We start from the raw sequence: 19638 nt of genomic DNA on the forward strand, positions 1-19638 counted from the left end.
TTAATTAATTTAAATCTGATAAATGCTTTACTAAAAATGGCCAATTTTTTGAAATATTTTTATAGACCTAGATACAATGGCTTTCAAAACAATTGTGCAATTATTTTGTAAAATTTTTAAAATATATCAAGATATATTTGAGATATTTTTGAGATTAAAATATTAAAATAATATCAAAGTTAATTATATTATAATAATAAAATAATAACAAAAACATTAAAAAATTATTGTGATATTATTTTGAGTTATTTTTATAGACTTAGATACAATATAATTACAAAATAATAACAAAAATATAATAAAAACATTTTGATGTATTAAATGTATTTTTGTAGTATTTTAAAATTATTACAAAATCATTTCAAAAAATTGGACATTTTTAGTAAAGTGGCTATATTCCTGAAGACCATTTTTGCAAATGTAACAGTTCATTCTTTTTCTTTTGAGGTATAGAGTTCAACTTTAGCATTCAATTTTGTGGAACTCATTTTAAATTTGTTATTAAAGATTCTGCAATCACATCCTTTGATTGGTATATAGTGTTGTTCTGCATCCATTAATTGGTGTTCGATGTTTTCAAAAATTTTCATTTCCATCAGCTGTACTTGTATTGATATTGGCATATTATTAGCTAATTCTGTTGACTTGAACTGCGCCACTTGTTCTTGGATGTTTGGCAACCACGGCGAGAGTAAATAACAAGTAGATAATTTGTACCTCATTTTTAATACCAAGTTCTTTAAGTACCGTTCTATGATTTTTAACAAAAGTTTCAATATTGTTGTATTCTTCAGTAGGTGATATATGCTTTATATAGTCTTGAATAGCAGTCAAACAAGTAAATTCAATCTTTTGAAGAGCAATACATAGTATTTCAAGAAAACTTTTTCTATTAATATTACATTTCATGATCTTCTCAAAGTCAATATTATTAGTGTATTTGGTCAAGTGAGATATTTTTTAAAGCTATAAAGTTAAAAAAATTAAAATTATTTTTCTGCTAAAAAATGGCCATAATGTTTATTGGAAAGAGTTCTTTTATATCTATAATATTTCCTTTAATACATTTTATTATACTTTATTAAAAAATATATGTATATATTATTAAATCAAAACCAGTAATTGTAGATAAATGCAACACAGTTTGTTAGAATCGTCTCATTAATACAAATCAAATGGTGGTAGTAGTTTCATCTTTCTATGATCACTGGCTGATGAGATATTTAGCAAAATGTCAAAAATTAACATTTTAATATTTTTTGATTTATATTTACTGTGTCGCTAAATATTTTGCTTAATTTCTTAGTATTTACAATCAAACCTTAATGTACTGATATTTTATGTATTGATCATTTTACAATTAATAAAAAAACCTCATTATACCAATATTATTTATAGCTTTCACAATGTAACCTGTACTGATAATCTCCTTTACTCCTTTATAGTAATGCATAATAACTTATACCAACAAATCATGTGATAACGTATATTTACTAGCATGTAAAATATGTTTTTTTCTCCCTATACCATTCTTAAAATATATATTTAAAAAAAGTTTAATAAATCAAAAAAGGTATTTTCACGTTTATTATTTTGTATCTATTATGAACCATAATATTTCAATCACACAGAAAAAGAAAAGCTACTTAAGATTTTTTATAATAAAGAAAAAGAGTTGTTTTAACACACACGCAAAAGCATTAACTCTGTTTGGATTATCAAAAAACACTACAGCCTACCTAGGAGGAACTTACTGCTATATATAAATGCAAGCAAAATACCATTTCTGATATTTTTTAAAAAAAAGATAAGTGGTTGTTTATAGATTCTAATTTAGAAGAAGCGAATAAATAAAGAGAAAGAGCCCCTTACTTTCTTCAAGTAGAAGAGACTCTTGCGATATGGATAACAAATGCATTTGCAGCTGAACTTGTTATTAATGGTGATATTTTACGTGAAAAAGTAAAAACTTTTGCAAAAGGATTTGAAATTGATAATTTTGTAGATTCAAATGGGTGGATTAATAAATTTAAATAACATCATTATTTGAAAGAATATGTAAAGTGGGGTAAAGCTAAAAGTGTGCCATTAGAGACATTAGATGAAAAAAGAAGACATTTACGTGAAATTATTAAGAATTATGACTTAAATGATGTTTTCAACTGTAATGAAATAGGTAAGGTTAATTTTTTAAAAACAATTAATTATTATTTAATCTTTCTATTTATTTCAGGATTGTATTGAAATCTTAAACCTTCAAAGACATTAGCACAAGACCCACTTTCCAGCAAAAAAAAATCTAAAAAGCAGATTACTCTTCTTTTTACATGTAATGCAATTGGAACTGAAAAGTTGAAACCACTTTTTATCTATACATATAAAAATCCACTGCAGGTTTCAATATGGAACGATTACCTTACAAAATTAGATACATGAATGCAGCTATAATATCGCAACATTCTACTACCTGTTAATAATGCTCTGGTATATTTCTTAAAAGAAAACTTAAATTTAACAAATGTAGCTATACAATTTTTGCCTCCAAATACTACAGCACATTTGCAAACCTATAATGTGAAAATAAGGTTGCTTGCCAAAACTAGAGGGTTTCGGCAGAATGGCATATGCGAAACTGCTGAAACTAGTTTTGCAAAATCATCAAGAAATGCCGAAACTGCAAAACCTATCAAAATCGCGAAACTGCCGTAACTTGCCAAAACTGTTTCGGCGTTTCAGCAATACTTTCTATATGATTTAATTAGAGTTTCGGCATTTAAACAATTTATAAGAATAAAGACAATATGATTTTTTATATGTAAATATTTATTTTATAATATTTAATATTAAACTAATAAAATATACGATTAAGGTTGCTTGTCTAAACCTCTTCAAAATTCTACGATTAGTTTCATTAAAATTTTACTATAGATTTATTATAGTTTTGGCAGAGTTTTGGCAGTTTCGGCATTTATAATAAGTTTCAGCAGTTTCGCCTTTCTCCAAAGTTTTGCCAGTTTTTTAATATAACTTTAATATAGTTTCGGCAGAATTTCACTTTTCGGTGAAACGCCATCTTGCCTAAACCCTAAATTTCGGCAAGTAACCTTATATACGATTAAAAATATAATAAAAATTAAAATTTAATAATATCTTTATCTTCTATGTGGGGACCTGCTTCTACCTCTTCTTCTATCTTTACTTCTGTCCCGTTTTCTATCTCTACTTCTATCTCGTCTTCTATCTCTACTTCTTGATCTACTTCTTGATCAAGACCTAGATTGCAACCTTCTTCTTTCCCTTCGCAATCTATATTTATATCAATGTCGATTATGCGCAGCATGCTGCCATCGATACTCTCGTCTAAACAGATCTAAAATCCAATAAAAATATTAATGAATTGAATGAATTGCCTAAATAAAATTAATTTAAAATAATAATTAATAATAATTACCGGTTTGTAACCAGAATTCATCGTTCATATCAGCAAAACACGCTCTATCGAAACTATTTGGGCTTATAATAGGAATGTCGTCATCATTATTATTTATTATCTTACTAAGGTTTTCATAACCTCGTTTGAGGTAAGGTTGCTTGCCAAAACCTCTCCAAAATCCTGCGATAAATTTCGGCAAGATTTTACTATATGTTTACTATAGTTTCGGCAGGGTTTCGGCAGTTTTGGCAAATGGGGGTTTCGGCATTTTGGCAAAGTTTCGGCAGGATTTTTAATATGATTTAATATAGTTTCGGCATTTTCCGTATAGGTTTCGGCAGTTATTAAGAAGGTTTCGGCAAGCAATCTTAGTTTGAGGGCATTCCATTTTGTTTGGCATTGCCTGGGTGTCACTGCAAATCCCGTTGCAACAAACACCCTATTTGCTATTATTGTCCATGCATTTACATGATGACAGTTTACAATTCTTTCGAATTGCTGATGTAAGTTTCTTCGTTCTGCAATTAATTGCCTAGCTGCGTTAATCGTCCATTGGAATACTGGTGGTGGCTAAAGTTGCCTGCCAAAACTCATTTGACCTGATGCCGAAAGTCGAAACTGGTTTATTAGTGCCGAAACTGCCGAAATGCCGAAATGCCGAAACTGCCAAAACTGCCAAAACTTGCCGAATTGCCGTAACCTGCTGTAACTGCCGAAATAGTTTCGGCATTCGACATTTCGTCACTATTTCTTAATGATTTAATTAAAGTTTCGGCATTTATGAGCAATAAGTTAATATCATACTATAATCTGCGGTTTGCAGATTCCCGATCTTTTTTTTTAAAAAAAAACCGGTAAACGGATATATTTTTTTTATTAAAGATGGTTTTTAAAACCATTTTTTATTCTTTTTATTTAATCGGCAAAAGGTAAGTTATTATATATATTTTTTTTGGGGGGAACGTTACTAACGTTCCTTTCTATTTTTTCCTTAGGGATGAGCTCTTAGACGAACTTGAACTTGGAAATTGAAATGTAAGTTAGCGGGAAGTGGGAGGGGACTTTTTCTTTAATATATTGAAGAAACATACTAATGTTTCTTCAATTTATTTTTTTTTTTTAGGTTGCCGGACTATTTAGACGAACCCGGACTTGGAATGTAAGGAATGAGAAGAGGGATTCTTTAACATTACTGTAAAGAAACGTACTAACGTTTCTTATTTGCTTTGTTTGGCGTATATTTCAGCCTTAACCTTGCAAGAAGGGGAAGGGATTGGGGAGATTGAATTTTTCTTTATGAAACGTTAATAACGGTTCTTTTTCTTCTTTATTGTAGGGTTGCCGGGTGATTACTACGAAGCATAAACTGGACTTTGAAATTTAGATATGGAGACCAGGGGAGTGAATTTTTTTGTTATATTCTTTAAGAAACGTAACTAACGTTTCCTTTCCTTTTTGTAGGGTTGCCATACGAATACTAAAGCCCGGACTTTGAATGAGATGTTTAAAATATGAACTGATGAACATAATAACATTCTACATAATTAAAGTATTTGTAACAAAATAAACACAGTTTTAATTCTAATGTAATAAATTTAATTAACGCAGTTCTAAATTTTTTTTTGTAACGCAGTTCTTAAAATTTATTGATCTAATGTAATAAATTTAATTAACGAAATCCTTAAAACTTATTGATTCTAATATAATATGCTTATCTTTATTCCTTAATTAAATTGCACTATTTTTAAAATATAATATGCTTATCCTTATTCCTTAATTAAATTGCACTATTTTTAAAATATAATATGCTTATCCTTATTCCTTAATTAAATTGCAATGTTTTAAAATATAATATAAAATTACAATTGCCTGCATTGCCTGCATAATTATATGTTAACTGGACTTTGATCACGAATATTTTGCCCTGCATAATTACATCATTTATTTCCTAAATAGTATCATTATTTAAATCACATGATATTAGAATTAATTCTCATTGGATTAACTATTGTAATTATTTCTCATCATTATTATTCCTCATTATTATCATGATTATCGTCATTATTATCACTGTTATCCATACCTAATACATCATCTATATCATAATCATAGTCACCTTCTCTGGGTCTCTTGTTATTACTACTATCATCAACTTCATCATCTTCCGCATTATTTTCATCTGAATCATTCAATATATCTCTTGGAATATCGCTGATTTTACTAGTAATTGAATCATGCGATAAATTAACAAATTGATCAATCCATAGACTTTCGATTACTACACGGCAATTGTCTTCGGGTATTGTTTCACCGCTTGTAGTTAATCTCTCGAGTAGAAGCTTGCTCCTCATTATATTCCTTATCGTCATCTTCTGCAAAAGCTTCTGCAATACGTATATTGATCTCATCATCACTAAGATGAGTATTCTTTTTTTGATCAATTCCATAAAATCCAAGTTCAGTTTTTGAATTGGATTTCCAATACAAAATTAATTTGCACATGGATTCTAGTTTATCCACATTAAGATTTAAGCGACGTTTATAAAATAGCCATTCTAAAGTCGAAAATCCACGTTCGCAAGTTGCTAAGTTAAGACATATTGCAAATAAATAACTTGCAATTCTTGGCAGGGCATCTGGTTCTGGTTCGGTATTAATATATTTCCACCAATTCACGGAATTATCTTTAGCAAAACCGATATCTAGGTCAAATGGCTTTTGTTCATTAATATATTTCTGTATTTGATCACATAAAGTTTCAGCTTCGTAACGATCGAAACCTAAATTTTTCCCGATTGAAGCTGCACATTTGATAATTCTCATGAGGGCGCATTTTTTAAGTGGCGCGTTTCTAAATCTGGGATCCATAAAAAAACAAGTAATATACTTATCATCATCGAACTCATCAAATCTTTCATTTATTACTTTGATACAATGACTTCAGAATGCAGGATTTAATGATTTGGGTAACTTTTTTAATGTAGCTGCAAGTCTTGCCAAGCTCAGGAAACAATCTGCAAATGTAGCTATTCTCGATTCTAATGAAAGTACCGCTTTTCTTAGAGGATCCAGAACAAATCCAAGAACTCGTAAATTTGAAAAAAATTTCTCGATTGAATAATCAGTTTTATTTTATCATTTGTTAGCACTTTATCATGATCGCTGGCCATTTCTTCTAGTGCTGATTCCAAATTTATTACTGAATTTACGGATTCACTAGCAGTAGTCCAGCGTGTTTTGCAATATAATTTTAATCCTCCTCCACTAATTCCTTTTTCTTTAATTATTTGAGCAAGTTTTGCATTAGTCTGATGAGAACTTCTAAAAAAGGTTGTCAAAATATTAACACGTTTTAATAAACGTTCCCTAAACTTCTTCTTGACAATGTCGCATGTAATTAAATTGATAGAATGTGCAACACATCGCACATTCTCAATCTTTGGATGATTCTCATGTATAATTTTTTGTGCATTACGAACATTGGCTGCATTATCAGAAACTACAGCACATATTCGATCTTCTCCAATACCTTCTATAACCTTTTCAATTACCGTAACTAGATATTCTGCAGTGTGCGAATTTTCAGACAAATCAGAAAGTTGATAAAGATATTCTTTACGCGACAGAGTCATTACAATGAAGTTCCAAATTGAACGATGTGTACCAGACGTCCAACCATCAAAGGCTAAATTATAAATTAATATTATATAGTAAGTAAGATTAAATAAAAATGACGTATGATAGCCTATTTAATTTAACAAACCTAACGTTAAATTCGTTTCCTTTCAAGCTCAGAATTAACTTTGAAGTTCACTTGAGCTAATTCACGTTCAAGTAGTTGATTTACTAATACTTCCCTTGTTAGTGTATTGTACCCGGCATTAAGCTCTTTTATAAAATTGATGAAAAAGAGATGTTCCACTACTCTAAACGCAATTCTGCACGCAATAAAAAATTTAACTAATGCATGATTAATTCGTGTACATCTTTGTTCGTTAAGCTCTGTTGAATCATGGTAATTATCCATGTTACTTTGACCTTCAGAGTATTTTCTTTTTTTAGATGACTTGGATTTATCTTGCCGTTCCATTACTTTAGTCATATACCTTCTAATAACTGCTGCTGGCGCATCTGAACAATGGTTTGAAAGATGCTCTTCAAGCTTTGAAACTTCATCGCGTGACCATGTATTCTTACAGTACTTGCAAGAGGCGGCAAATTTGCCAGAACTAACAGCTTCTCCTTTATTAATATCTTCCCAAATGCTATTAGGTGGCTGACCTCCTCTATTTTTCTTTTTAATGGGTGAATCTTCTATGTGATCAGTCATTTGAAACAGTTTATTATTAATTTTATTATTAAGAAAATGGAAGAAAGTAAAAGAAACTTTAGTTCAGTATTAAAGGAGATGACGGAATTGGGTTTATTAAATGCATGTTACGCATTTTCCTTTAATGAATATAAGCCCCTTAAAAAGAAACTGTAAAAACGTGTAATATCATAATATTAATATGGGAGTTAGAAATGAAAATTCTAACACTAGATAAAGCTTAAAAGAACTAAGACGACGGTAAAATATTAAAGTTTAATCTTTTATCTGTAGATTATTTGATCATCTAAATTATATTATTAATTGGTGTAACTTGGCGTAACTATATGCAAATCTTATGATCAACTATGCTGAAACTACGGAGAAACCTATTATAGAGGTTTCGGTATATTTCGGCAGTTTCGCAATTTTGACAGGTTTCGCAGTTTCAGCGTTTTGGCGTTTCAGTACTATATAAGAGGTTTCACCTTTCGGCATTAGGCCAAACAGGTTTTGGCAAGTAACCTTATGTGGGAATCATTAACTCTTTTAAGATTAGTGTTATTGATAATTTTACAAAATAATGCTTTTTTAATAAATCATAATGATTTTTAAGCACAATATCGAAAAATACTTATTAGAAACAGGATTGAAGCATATGAAATTTCACAAAAATTAAATAGAGAGATTGTTCCTTTGAATATTTATGATTCTATTAATTTCAGTACAAATGCTTGAAACTCTGTAAGTCAACAGACAATTAATAATTATTGGCAGCATATAGGAATCCTTTCACAGGATAAAATAGGCGATAAAATTGAGAATTATGATGATCAAGCGGTTCATGATGAAATGGAGTTGCAAGGTTTAATTAACCAGCTCCCATTTGATGATCCTATAAATGTAAAAGAATTCCTTCATATTGATGATTTTTTAAAAAAGAAATGAAGAGATAAGTGATGAAGAAGTTATATCTATGGTAAAATCAAATAATACAAACTAGAAACAGATCCAAATAAGGGAGAACTTTTAGAAATAATTTCTAAAAGAGAGGCTTTAAGATATTTGGATGATCTTATTGTATTTTTTGAATATTCATCAGATGTTTCTAGTGATTTAACTGAATTAAATTTATTAAGAAAATTGAGACACTAAATATTGAAATCTTACATTGATAATTCAAAACAGATTACATTAGATAATTTTATTTAAATTTTGTAATACAGTTTTTTCGAATAATAATATAATAAAGGGATATTAATGCTAATAATTACATTAAAATAATAATTTTAAAGTTTTGTATAATTAATATTGGTATATAAAATTTTTTTACTATACTAATATTTCGATCTATCGATAATTTTTTCTAAAACTAGTAGCATCAGTACATCAGGTTTTGACTGTAGTAATTGTAAAAGGATAATTAATAGCTCTTTATAATCATCTAATTAAGACAAATAGAATGTTAGTAAGATCATCTTTCTAGGTATGATAGATCATAACTTATTTAATAATTTATTATTTTGACATTTTTTTATATAACTCGTGTTTTATCATACCTAGAAAGATGATCTTACCACCATTCAATTCATCTCGATTAGTCGATTCTAAAAAGCTATTAATCATCCTTTTGCAATTACTAGATGCTGAGAAATTAAGCAAAACGTTTGGCGGCGCAGTAAACATAAATCAAGAAATATTAAAATGCTAATTTTCAACATTTCGTTAAATATCTTATCAGCCAGTGATCATAGAAAGATGAAATTACCACCATTCAATTCATCTCAATGAGACAATTTCAACAAGCTGTGTTACATCTTTTTACAATCATTAGATGATAAGCAATTTATTATATTCTTTATATATAAACAGTATTTTTTAATATGAGATTTTCAAAAATAGGTGTGATAGTAATTATAGATGGATTGTGACTATATAGGATAGATTTTAATAATAAAATATTTTGAACATCCAACTAGTGTGATTATATAGTAGAATGTAACTATAATGAAATAGAGTGACTATAAAAAAAGTTGACTGTATAAAGAATATTAATTATATTTCTTTATTTTTATTTATTTATTTTTTAACTGTAATGCATTTATTTGAAAGTTTATTAAATAATAACAATAAAGTCAAATTACAAAAGTAAAATAAAACTTTAAACTATATTTAATATCATTAACTTTCAGATTATTCATCATACTAAAAAGCATCTTACATGTATACTATTAGGTAAAATTTTTAGGATCTCAGAAAACTAATATAAGGGTTATAACAGACTTTTGGCCAAAAACACCACTTTTTGCCAAAACTCAAAAAATTGTTTTTTGTAAATATCTTAGCATTCAATGATTCAATTTTGATGAACTTTTTTTATTTTATAGCTCTTATTCTTTACAATTTAAAAAAAAAGTTTATTGAAATTGGACCACTAGATGCTAAGATATTTACAAAAAATGATTTTTTGAACCCTCAAAAAATGGGTTAATTTACCAAAAGTGTGATTTTAGTCAACTTTATTTTGTTTAAGATATAACTTGGGAAGAAAAAGGTAGCTGTTATTATTTATATAGAGAGTGGGTTTATAGTTTTAGCTTTTTTCTTTATGTATTTTTTGGAAGATTATTTGTTCTTTATTTTTCTATTAGTTCATTCTGCACTTTTTTATGGTTCTTTAGGAATACTCTGTATTTTTTAAAGTAATTTATGGCAAAAATTAATAAAATTCAAGCTCAAGTTATTTGCAAACCAAAAGTGTAACTTATGACCTATATTAGAGAATTCTGAGATCCTGAATTTTTATTCAAAGAATAGAATTTATTTAAAATAATCTATTCTTAGCATATAATGCCTTTCTTTCTTTACAAGATAATCATTAAGATCCACTACATACATTATAGTTAAAAAAAAAAAGAAAAAAAGATTTTAAATCTTGCAAATCAAATAAAAAAAGTTTTTATTTTAATTGATCCTTTCTCAAACTTCCAAAAAGAACAAAAGTCAGGCAGTTTCTTTTAACCAAATTGTAGGATTTGGTCTGTGCAAATTAAACTAAAACTAGTGTTCTGCACGAATCGATTCATGACACGGTGTGACCCTGATCACTCCTGAATAATAAAAACGTATTTTGTGAATAACTTTTGATCTAGCAGTATGATTTTGACAATCTTTTTTTTATTTTGATCAGGGCAACGAGACCTATTGATCAAAAAAAGATCATTGAAATTGGATCACTAGATCTTGAGATAACAATTTTTGAGGTTGAATCAAGTCTGAATCGAGTCTGAATCGAATCAAATTTCAGAGGAGAAATTTGATTCGTGCAGAACACTAACTAAAACCAATTAATTGCAGAAGAAAGAGACCTTATGCTAAATATAAAACTTTAAGGTCATAATTAAGAAAAACCCTATTTATAATAAGAAGATTATATAATAAGATGAATACTATTAAATGTTCAGTTACATAATTTAAAAAACTGAATACTAGTAACTTCTTACATTTAAAAACAAAATCTAAACCTCATATATAAACTTTAATTAAAATATAAAATATAAAATAAAATCAAACAAAAATATTAAAAAAAAAACAAAAAAAAACAAAAAAAAATTTATAAAAATAAAATCTACTCCATAAAATAACAGTTTTATCTTGATTCTTCTTCTTTTGAGATGTGCAAACAGTCAAAAGTAAAGCTAAAAGTTTTTATTAAAAGTTATTTAAAAATAAATCAACATCAATTAATTTTACAATATCAGATAAAGGTTTAACTGAACATTATACTAAATAAACCATTAAGTTTTTATAATAAGTTATCTATTTTAAAATTAAACCCAAAGTAAAAGTTATCTTCTATATCCAATATTTATTATTATTGGACTAGAAAATTGTAGAAAATTTTTAGTAACATGTTCAGTTTAAGATATATATTTCAATTTACAACTACAGTCAATCCTTGTTATAACGAACCCTAGGGTTCAAACCTTAACTTTGCTATAAGACTATAGTGAAGATTTTAAGAGATTTGATTGGTTAATTTATTGTAGCGAGGGGAAATTTATTATAATTATCTGAAAAATTCACTATATCAAAGGTTTGCTATATCAAGATTTGACTATATTTAAGGGTATTTTATTAAATCAAAAGTTTTATAACTTGATGAATAGAAAAGATTAGCGGTAAGAAGTAAATAATAAGCAAAAAAGAAGGTTTAAAAAAGTTAGATTTGAAGTATTTTAGACTTTTAGTAGACTAGTGAATAGTGCTCTATATGAACTGAATCAGCTTATGAGCTGACTCAAGTTTTTCAAGTCAAAGTTAAGTCAAGTTATGATTAAATTGGCTTGGTAGTTCACAAGCTAGCTTGGAAAAGCTCAAGCCAGTTATTAAGTTCAGCTCAAAAAGCTCAAGCTTGTAACAAATTTAGTTTAAAAAGCTTAGCTATTATATAAAAATGTTGCAAAATATTTTTATATAATAATGCATGCATAAATAATTGTATTTAATAAAAATATTAATATTAATTTTAATTTAATATATATTAAATTACATTATTTAATAATAATTAAAAGTATAATAACAGGACCCCAGACATCTCTTATACAACTTACAACTAACTTTTTATCAAAAAAGATCCAATTTGCTTTTTTTTATTTTTCGTTTTTTGCAATTATCTCAGTATCCAGTAATCCGATTTATGCAGATATTTTTTTTATTTTGTAGAGCTTGATGAGAGCTACAAAACAACAAAAAGTTCGTACAAATTGGACCACTGAATACCAAGATAATCGCAAAAAACTGATTTTTTTTTTGTAAAATTTAGGTCAATCTGCAAAAAAATTGCCACTGTGTTGTATATGTAATGTCCAGGATCCTATAATAACTGTCAAAACTATATTAAATTATAGTAATAGACATGTTAAAAAGTTTAAATAATTTTTGAATTTAGATAATGTTGAAACATTTTGTCAATAATTTAAACAGTTCTAATACACTGGTAAAAAAATGATTTATCCTACACATATCTTACACATATTGGGTACTCAAAATGTAGAAAATCATACACAAATAATACACATATCATATACATATCGGGTACTAATATATATATCATACATATATCGTGGCACCTACTAGTATACTATATATATAAGTACCCGATATGTGTATGATATGTGTATTATTTGTGTATGATTTTCTACATTTTGAGTACCCGATATATGTAAAATATGTGTAGGATATGTGTAGGATAGACCATTTTTTTACCAGTGATAAAGATTTATAAAGATATTAGCCTTAATTATTTTTAAAAAATTTTGAATTATAACTATAAAATTTTTATAGCCTTATTTAATTACAATATATAAAAATTTCGTATTATAGCACTTTTTAAATTATGGCTAATATCTTTAATGTTTAAGTTATTATGTGTTTTTTAATAGTATTATTTAGTATTTTAAAAAGTATGGTGTGGCGCATCTATACTTATCAAATGAAAATTGGGTATTTTTAAACTTCAATAACTTATTAAAATTTTATGTTAAACTGAAAAAGTAAACTGATACAATTATAGATTAAAGGATTCTTTTTCATTCTATCAGATTTAATTTCTTCTAACTTTTATAGATTAAAAGTTATTAGCTTTTTAAGTTGAAGTATTTTTTATATAAGTCTATGTAAAATAGTAAAATTTTGGAATCAATTTTCCACGTGATTATAATTTGAACCAATCAGGTAAATCTAATTTAATAAATCACGTAATGATCAATGGGATATTACCAAATAAGGCTAAACTATTACTTAATTTGGGGGTCGTCTAAAGCCGTGTTCGATCACGTGATTTGTAAAAATTTATTTTTTACAAATAAAACTTTTTTGCCAATACATAAAACTTTCAAGTTACACATAGTATATGTATTTTAGCCTGCTGTGCAAGTTTACTTAGGTACGCAACGATAGGGGTTTTCAACACCGTTTTTGACTTATTTGAATTTTTTCATTTTCGTCATCCATTTTTGGATATGATCGGCAAAGATTATTCATTTATACGTAAAGTCAAAAACAGTGTTTAAAACCAGCTTTTTTTCACTAAGTAAACTTGTAAAGCAGGTCAAAATACACTTATTCTATAACTTTCATACTTAAATTAATCTTAGTTCATAAAAAAATGGCTTATTCATAAAATGGCAAGTCACATGATCGAACACGGCTTTAGACGACCCCTTAATTTGGTAAAGATCAGCCTAAAATAAATTTTTGGACTTGTTGATGAGTATAGATGCGCTACACCATATTAGTCCATTGATATAAAAGTTATTTTGTTATAGATAAGTGACAAAGTCTTTAGTAATAAAGCTTTTATCATAAACTCTTTTTATACTTAAAAATATAACTTAATATTTTTGAAGCCATATGTTAATTTTTATAATATTACTACTTAAAATAGTTTCCTCTTTATATGTTCAATCTTTTAGTTTTTGTTTTAGTATACTTTCAGTTAACTTTTACGTTGCTTATAAATATCGAGTTTTTCTTGAGGCTTAAAAAATAAAAAATTACTAATACTAAAGAGAAAAAGTATTTTAAACAAGAAGATATATGAAAAATAAAAAAAAAAGCTTAATTGCCGATCCGCCTAAAAATGGCACTGCGTTACTAATAAAATTCGGGGATAATAGCAATAATAAAAAAAAGAATTTTTTGCATCTCGCGCGCGAAATAAGTTTCACCCATTTTACAAACAGAAATATCATAAAAACAATATTTTCTTTTATTTTATGACAAGTCATATTTGCCAAAAAATTTTATAATTATATTTCTGTAACTGGTTTTCTTCAACTTTCACTTGTTTTTAATAATAAAAATATTTTAAAAAAGCTTTTAAAAACAACTTTAAAAGCTAAAAATTATAGGTTTTTATTGTAAATAATGCAATATAGTAAAATGAAATATTGAAATTTCGTATATTTTAAGGTGTAAATCTGATGTGCGCGCATAGTAAACTCATTATTTTGCATATGAATGTATAACTTTTTTTTGCAAATTCGTTTTTTTCAAGTATTTTTACAGTATATCATATGATTTTTTTTTATAGTCAATATGTCATCTATGAGATATCCTTTTTTGAAGTTTGTGTTCTAGCACAAAATCGGCAAATTTAACCCCGAATTTTATTAGTAACGCAGTGCCAATTTTAGGCGGATCGGCAATTAAAGAAAATATCAAAAAAAATGAAAAAATAAAATTTTTGTTATTTGAAAAAAAATAGTTAAGAACATGACCAAAAAGAGTTTACTATATTTCTTTATACTCTTAAATAATATTATATAATCCTGTATTTTATTTTTAATTATTTTTAGTTTTTTAAAAGTAACTTTTAAAGAAATTATTTTTTTTAATAGAAATTTACAAATAATAATATATTTCTTATAATTATATTTTTAAAAAATTAGTAAATATAAAATGCACTTTAAAAAATTTATTAAAATAAAAAAAAAGAGCTTATAATTAAAATTTTTTATTTTTATCATTATAAAAATTTATTTAAAAAAAATTTTGAAATTTTTGAAAAAATTTTTAATTATATATATAGTAACTTCAATTAAAATTTATTTTTTAAAAAATTAGTTAAATATAATAATTTATTAATAAAATTATATAGTAATATTAATCAATTATATAATATAAATATTTTGATGATTGCATCCTTCTGGGTGGATATAGCATAATAATTTGTTTGTATGGTATATAAACTTAATATTAATAAAACATATATAAGTCATTAAAAAAAAAAAAAAAAAATTATATAATATAAAAAATTATATATACTATTAATTATCAAATAAATAGTATATACTAATAATTTTAAGTTCAATATATATAATAAATTTTAATTGTTTAAAACTAAAATTAAAATTTATTATTATAAAAATAGAATTTATTTTTTATTGTATTTAATATTCACATCTTCATATAAAAGTTGAAAATAGTATTTTAAAACCTTTTTAATATACCAAATAAAATTGTAAAACAGGCAAAAATATGCATATTATATAAATTTTTAAAAGTGTTACAATAAATAATATATAAAGGTTTATAGCAAAAATATGAAAAAAATTAAAAAAATTGAAAATTAGAAAATTTTGTAATGATTAGTAAATTATTATATAAAAATTGCTAAAAAGAAGTGAGTGATATATTATATATATAAAAAAATATTAAACTGATCCAATATTTAGTTATAATAATAGGATTTCTAATAAAAGTTCAAAAATTAAAAGATAAAAAAGATATTTTAAATTTATGGGTATTTTATTTAAAACTATATTATCTTTATTATTGCTTAATAAAGTTATTTATTTTATATGTAATATTAAATAATAAATGGAAATAAATGTGAATTACATTTAAATGAATTACCATATTGAATAATAAATTAATTTTTTAAATGATTATAGCAATCTTTTAAATAGTAATTAATTATAAAAGAAAATGGGTTATATAAAGAAAATAACTAGTAATTGATTAAGATATATTTATATTAAGAAATTTTTATATGTAAATGTAAATTATCAATTATAAAACTTTTTAAAATTTCACTAAAACAGAAGCAATATTTTGATTGATACAGAAAAATAAGAGAAAAAGAATTTACTAATTACTAATTATACTAATTTTTACTATTAACAATAAACTAAAAAAACAAAAATTAATAAATGAACATGGATTATAAAAAAAAGGTGGATTTTATACTGGAACAAACTATTAGTTTTGAGTATCATCTCATCTTTCTGGTATTTTGGTATTAATTATACTGTATGCAAAGCTTCTGTTATTTAAATTAGTTTCTTGGTTTAATCTTAATAATAAAATGTATAGTTTTTTAAACTTTAGGTTAAAAGAATTTAGGAAGTATAATTAAAACATCAAATGGGGACACGCACAGCAAAACAAGGGGATAGGATCTAAAAATTTTTTTTTGAGATTTCATTACAACTGTAATTTTTGGATAAATTGGAGCATAATTATCATATAAACTTAAGAAATTTTTTTTTGAGGCTATCCCCTTGTTTTGCTGTGCTTATCCCCAAATATTAATGAAATAACAGAAAATATTTCAATTTGAAAAGCTTAAAAATTAAAATAAAGTTATAATTTTAAAGATAACTTTGTTATTATTAAGCAAAATATATACCAGATATCATTTAATTTCTTTTAATAAGATATATTGAATGGTAACCATTTTGGCTACTTTAACTATTTTAATTTTGATTTCATGTTTTAGCTTATAGTTAGCCATAAGTCAAATAGTACGTTTTTTATTTAAAGGATCGATGCCACCAAGATCACGTGAAATGGAAACAAAATCATTATCCTATTATATGATGATTATATGATGCAGGAGTATCACACGGACTTCAAACGAAACCTACAATAATTAATGATACGCCATTTATTAGAAGGCTGAAAATAAAAGATGAATTACTAACTGAATTAAATAAGGTATGTACGTCACAAGTTTGAAAAGGGGTTTAAATTTGGAATAATTAAAGTATTATACTTTTTAATACTTAAAAAGTCGAACAAAAAATAAATAAAAATCCAATTATTTATGTGGCGAATTTTACTGCGCTATCATAAATTCTTCTGTGCCGTTTTTTTACGTGTTCCCAAGTATAGTTTTAAATAATTTCATGCGAAACAGATTTACAAAGAACAATGCACAACCCTACTTTAGCAACGCCTTAAAAAAACTAAGCGTTATTAACCAAAAAAGCATTTATTATAAAAAGAATAATATCCTTACTAAATTTGTTAAACAAAAGAAGAAACATGATTTTTTATGGGTAAAAAGAGAAATAATCACATTGATATTATTCTGATTTTTTTTTATGGAAAATAATTGAAGGAGTTGCAACGCATGTTTGATAATTTTATTTTATTTTTATTTTTTATTTTTATTTTTGTTTATTTTTTTTTTTTTGACGCGTAAAAAAAAAAAAATCATGAGGAAACCATTTCAAACATTTCATGTATGATAAAATAAACAATACATATTTTTTTTGATATTTGTAAATAGATTTTTTTTTTCTCTCTTTATTTCCAATTTTAAAGATTTTTAAAACAATAAAAAAAAATTATAATAATTATATACTAACAAAAAGATCATGAATTATCAAAATTCGTAATCTTTTTTTTTTCAAGTTTGAAGACAATTTTCATTAATCCATTGATTGGTTACGACTAAATTAATTCTTGAGCTCTAATATGGATCCACACAATTGATGTTTTTGTAAACTTTCAATGGACGAATGAATATCGTATCCTGAGCGACTATTTAAACATTAAAATTGAAACTAAAAACGACTAAAATGATAAAAAAAAAAAGAAGAGAGAAAAAAGAAAAAAAATAAGAAGTTTTTTATTTCCTATCAAAGGATAATAAAAAAAAATATGCATATATTATTAAACTAAGAAAAAATATTGGCTTATTAAAAAAATAATATGTACAATGTGATTTTTTTTTAAAAAAAAAAATAAAAATAAAAATAAAAGTAAAAATAAAAGAAAAGAAATACTAAATTATTATTATTATTATTTTTTTTTTTAAAAAAAAAGAAAGAAATTATTTTGTAAAAGACTAAAAGAATAGTTCATTCGTAGCATAAAATAATAATTACAAATTTGAAAAAATTCATTGATTTTTTTTTCAAAGAAAAAATAAATAAATAAATAAAATAAAATACAAAAAGTTAATTACCACACAACCCAACAAAAATCATGAAATAAAGAAATTGTTCTTTTTTTTTTTGAAAAAAAAATGTCCGTTTCATATTTTTTTTTTATATATATATAAAATTAAGTCAAACGACCACGAGTTCTTATGTAAGCAACAAGAAGATAAACGAATACGATGATTATTATTAAAGAATTTGAAGCACAACGACGACCCCACATCCTTGTCTTTTCGCTGCGACCAAATATACTAAATCCCATTCCGATAAACCAAAGAGGCCAAAATAAGAAACCAAAGAAATAAAGCTTTTTGGTGATCGGCCAAGGAGCCTGAGTGTCAAGAGGAACATTATCAATATGAGCTTCAGGAGTTATTATTGGGGTTTGGTAAATCGGAGGCATGTCAATTTTAGCATGATCGTAAGTTGGTAAATCTGTCGATGCAGATGTTTGGGATATGTGAGCTTGTGTTGGATAAGCTAATGATGAATTATTCGTTGTTGAAGTGTTTTCTTGTTGTGTATTATTATTATTAGAAGTATATTCTGGTGGATTAGAAGCTATTGATCTTGTATCAGAAGAATCAAATTCTGAATTTTGTTCTAATAAGCCATCCAATTTTTGTTGTGCTGGTGTTGATAACGTTAATGTTATTATTGGAACGTTAACTTCTCCCATCGTAAAATTATTATTATTAATAAAGAAATTCCTTTGTAAAAAATTCCTTGTCTTTTTTTAAAAAAAAGTAAAAAATTCTTTCCTTGTCTTTTTTAAAAAAGTAAAAAATTCCTTGTCTTTTTTTTTTATAAAAAAAAACAAGAGTAAAATAAATAAAAATAAAATAAAATAAAAATAAAGATTAGTTGTGGAAAAAAGTTTGAAAAAAAAAATTTGGTAGGAAAAAAATTTCTTTTTTTTATAAGTTTACAAGGATCATCAATTGCGGTATTAGAGCTACTTTTAGACAAAGAGCAAATTCTATGGTTTTTATATTAAAATATTGTATTTGAAAATCAGTCAAACAAATAATTTACAACAATCTCAAATTTTACTATTGTTTAATACATCACAATCTGTTTTTAAAGACCGCATGAACAACACAAGATTCAAAAAAAGGTTATCTGAAGTGACGTACAATTAGTTTCACTCTTATAAAGCC

At 25.6% G+C, this 19638-nt stretch overlaps 2 protein-coding genes across 2 annotated transcripts; both read right to left on the bottom strand.

The window, feature by feature from the left end:
- Window positions 1–627: 627 nt before the first annotated feature.
- Window positions 628–909, bottom strand: OCT59_013915 (uncharacterized protein; the record flags this gene model as incomplete). The annotated part of the gene is made up of 1 exon (XM_066141838.1): window positions 628–909. The coding sequence occupies one exon, from the start codon at window positions 907–909 to the stop codon at window positions 628–630; it is 282 nt and encodes a 93-aa protein (XP_066001931.1).
- A 16891-nt stretch (window positions 910–17800) lies between these two features.
- On the bottom strand, window positions 17801–19403 carry OCT59_013916 (uncharacterized protein). The gene has a single exon (XM_025315622.2). It carries the CDS (start codon window positions 19155–19157, stop codon window positions 18603–18605), a length of 555 nt encoding a protein of 184 aa, XP_025182502.2. The 5' UTR covers window positions 19158–19403; the 3' UTR covers window positions 17801–18602.
- Window positions 19404–19638: the final 235 nt, after the last annotated feature.

This window comes from Rhizophagus irregularis, chromosome 21, assembly GCF_026210795.1.
Source record: "Rhizophagus irregularis chromosome 21, complete sequence".
In the NCBI taxonomy this organism is placed as follows: domain Eukaryota; kingdom Fungi; phylum Glomeromycota; class Glomeromycetes; order Glomerales; family Glomeraceae; genus Rhizophagus; species Rhizophagus irregularis.

Excerpts from the sequence above, each read along its gene's own strand:
- OCT59_013916 (XM_025315622.2), bottom strand. The coding sequence starts at position 19,157 with ATGGGAGAAGTTAACGTTCCAATAATAACATTAACGTTATCAACACCA.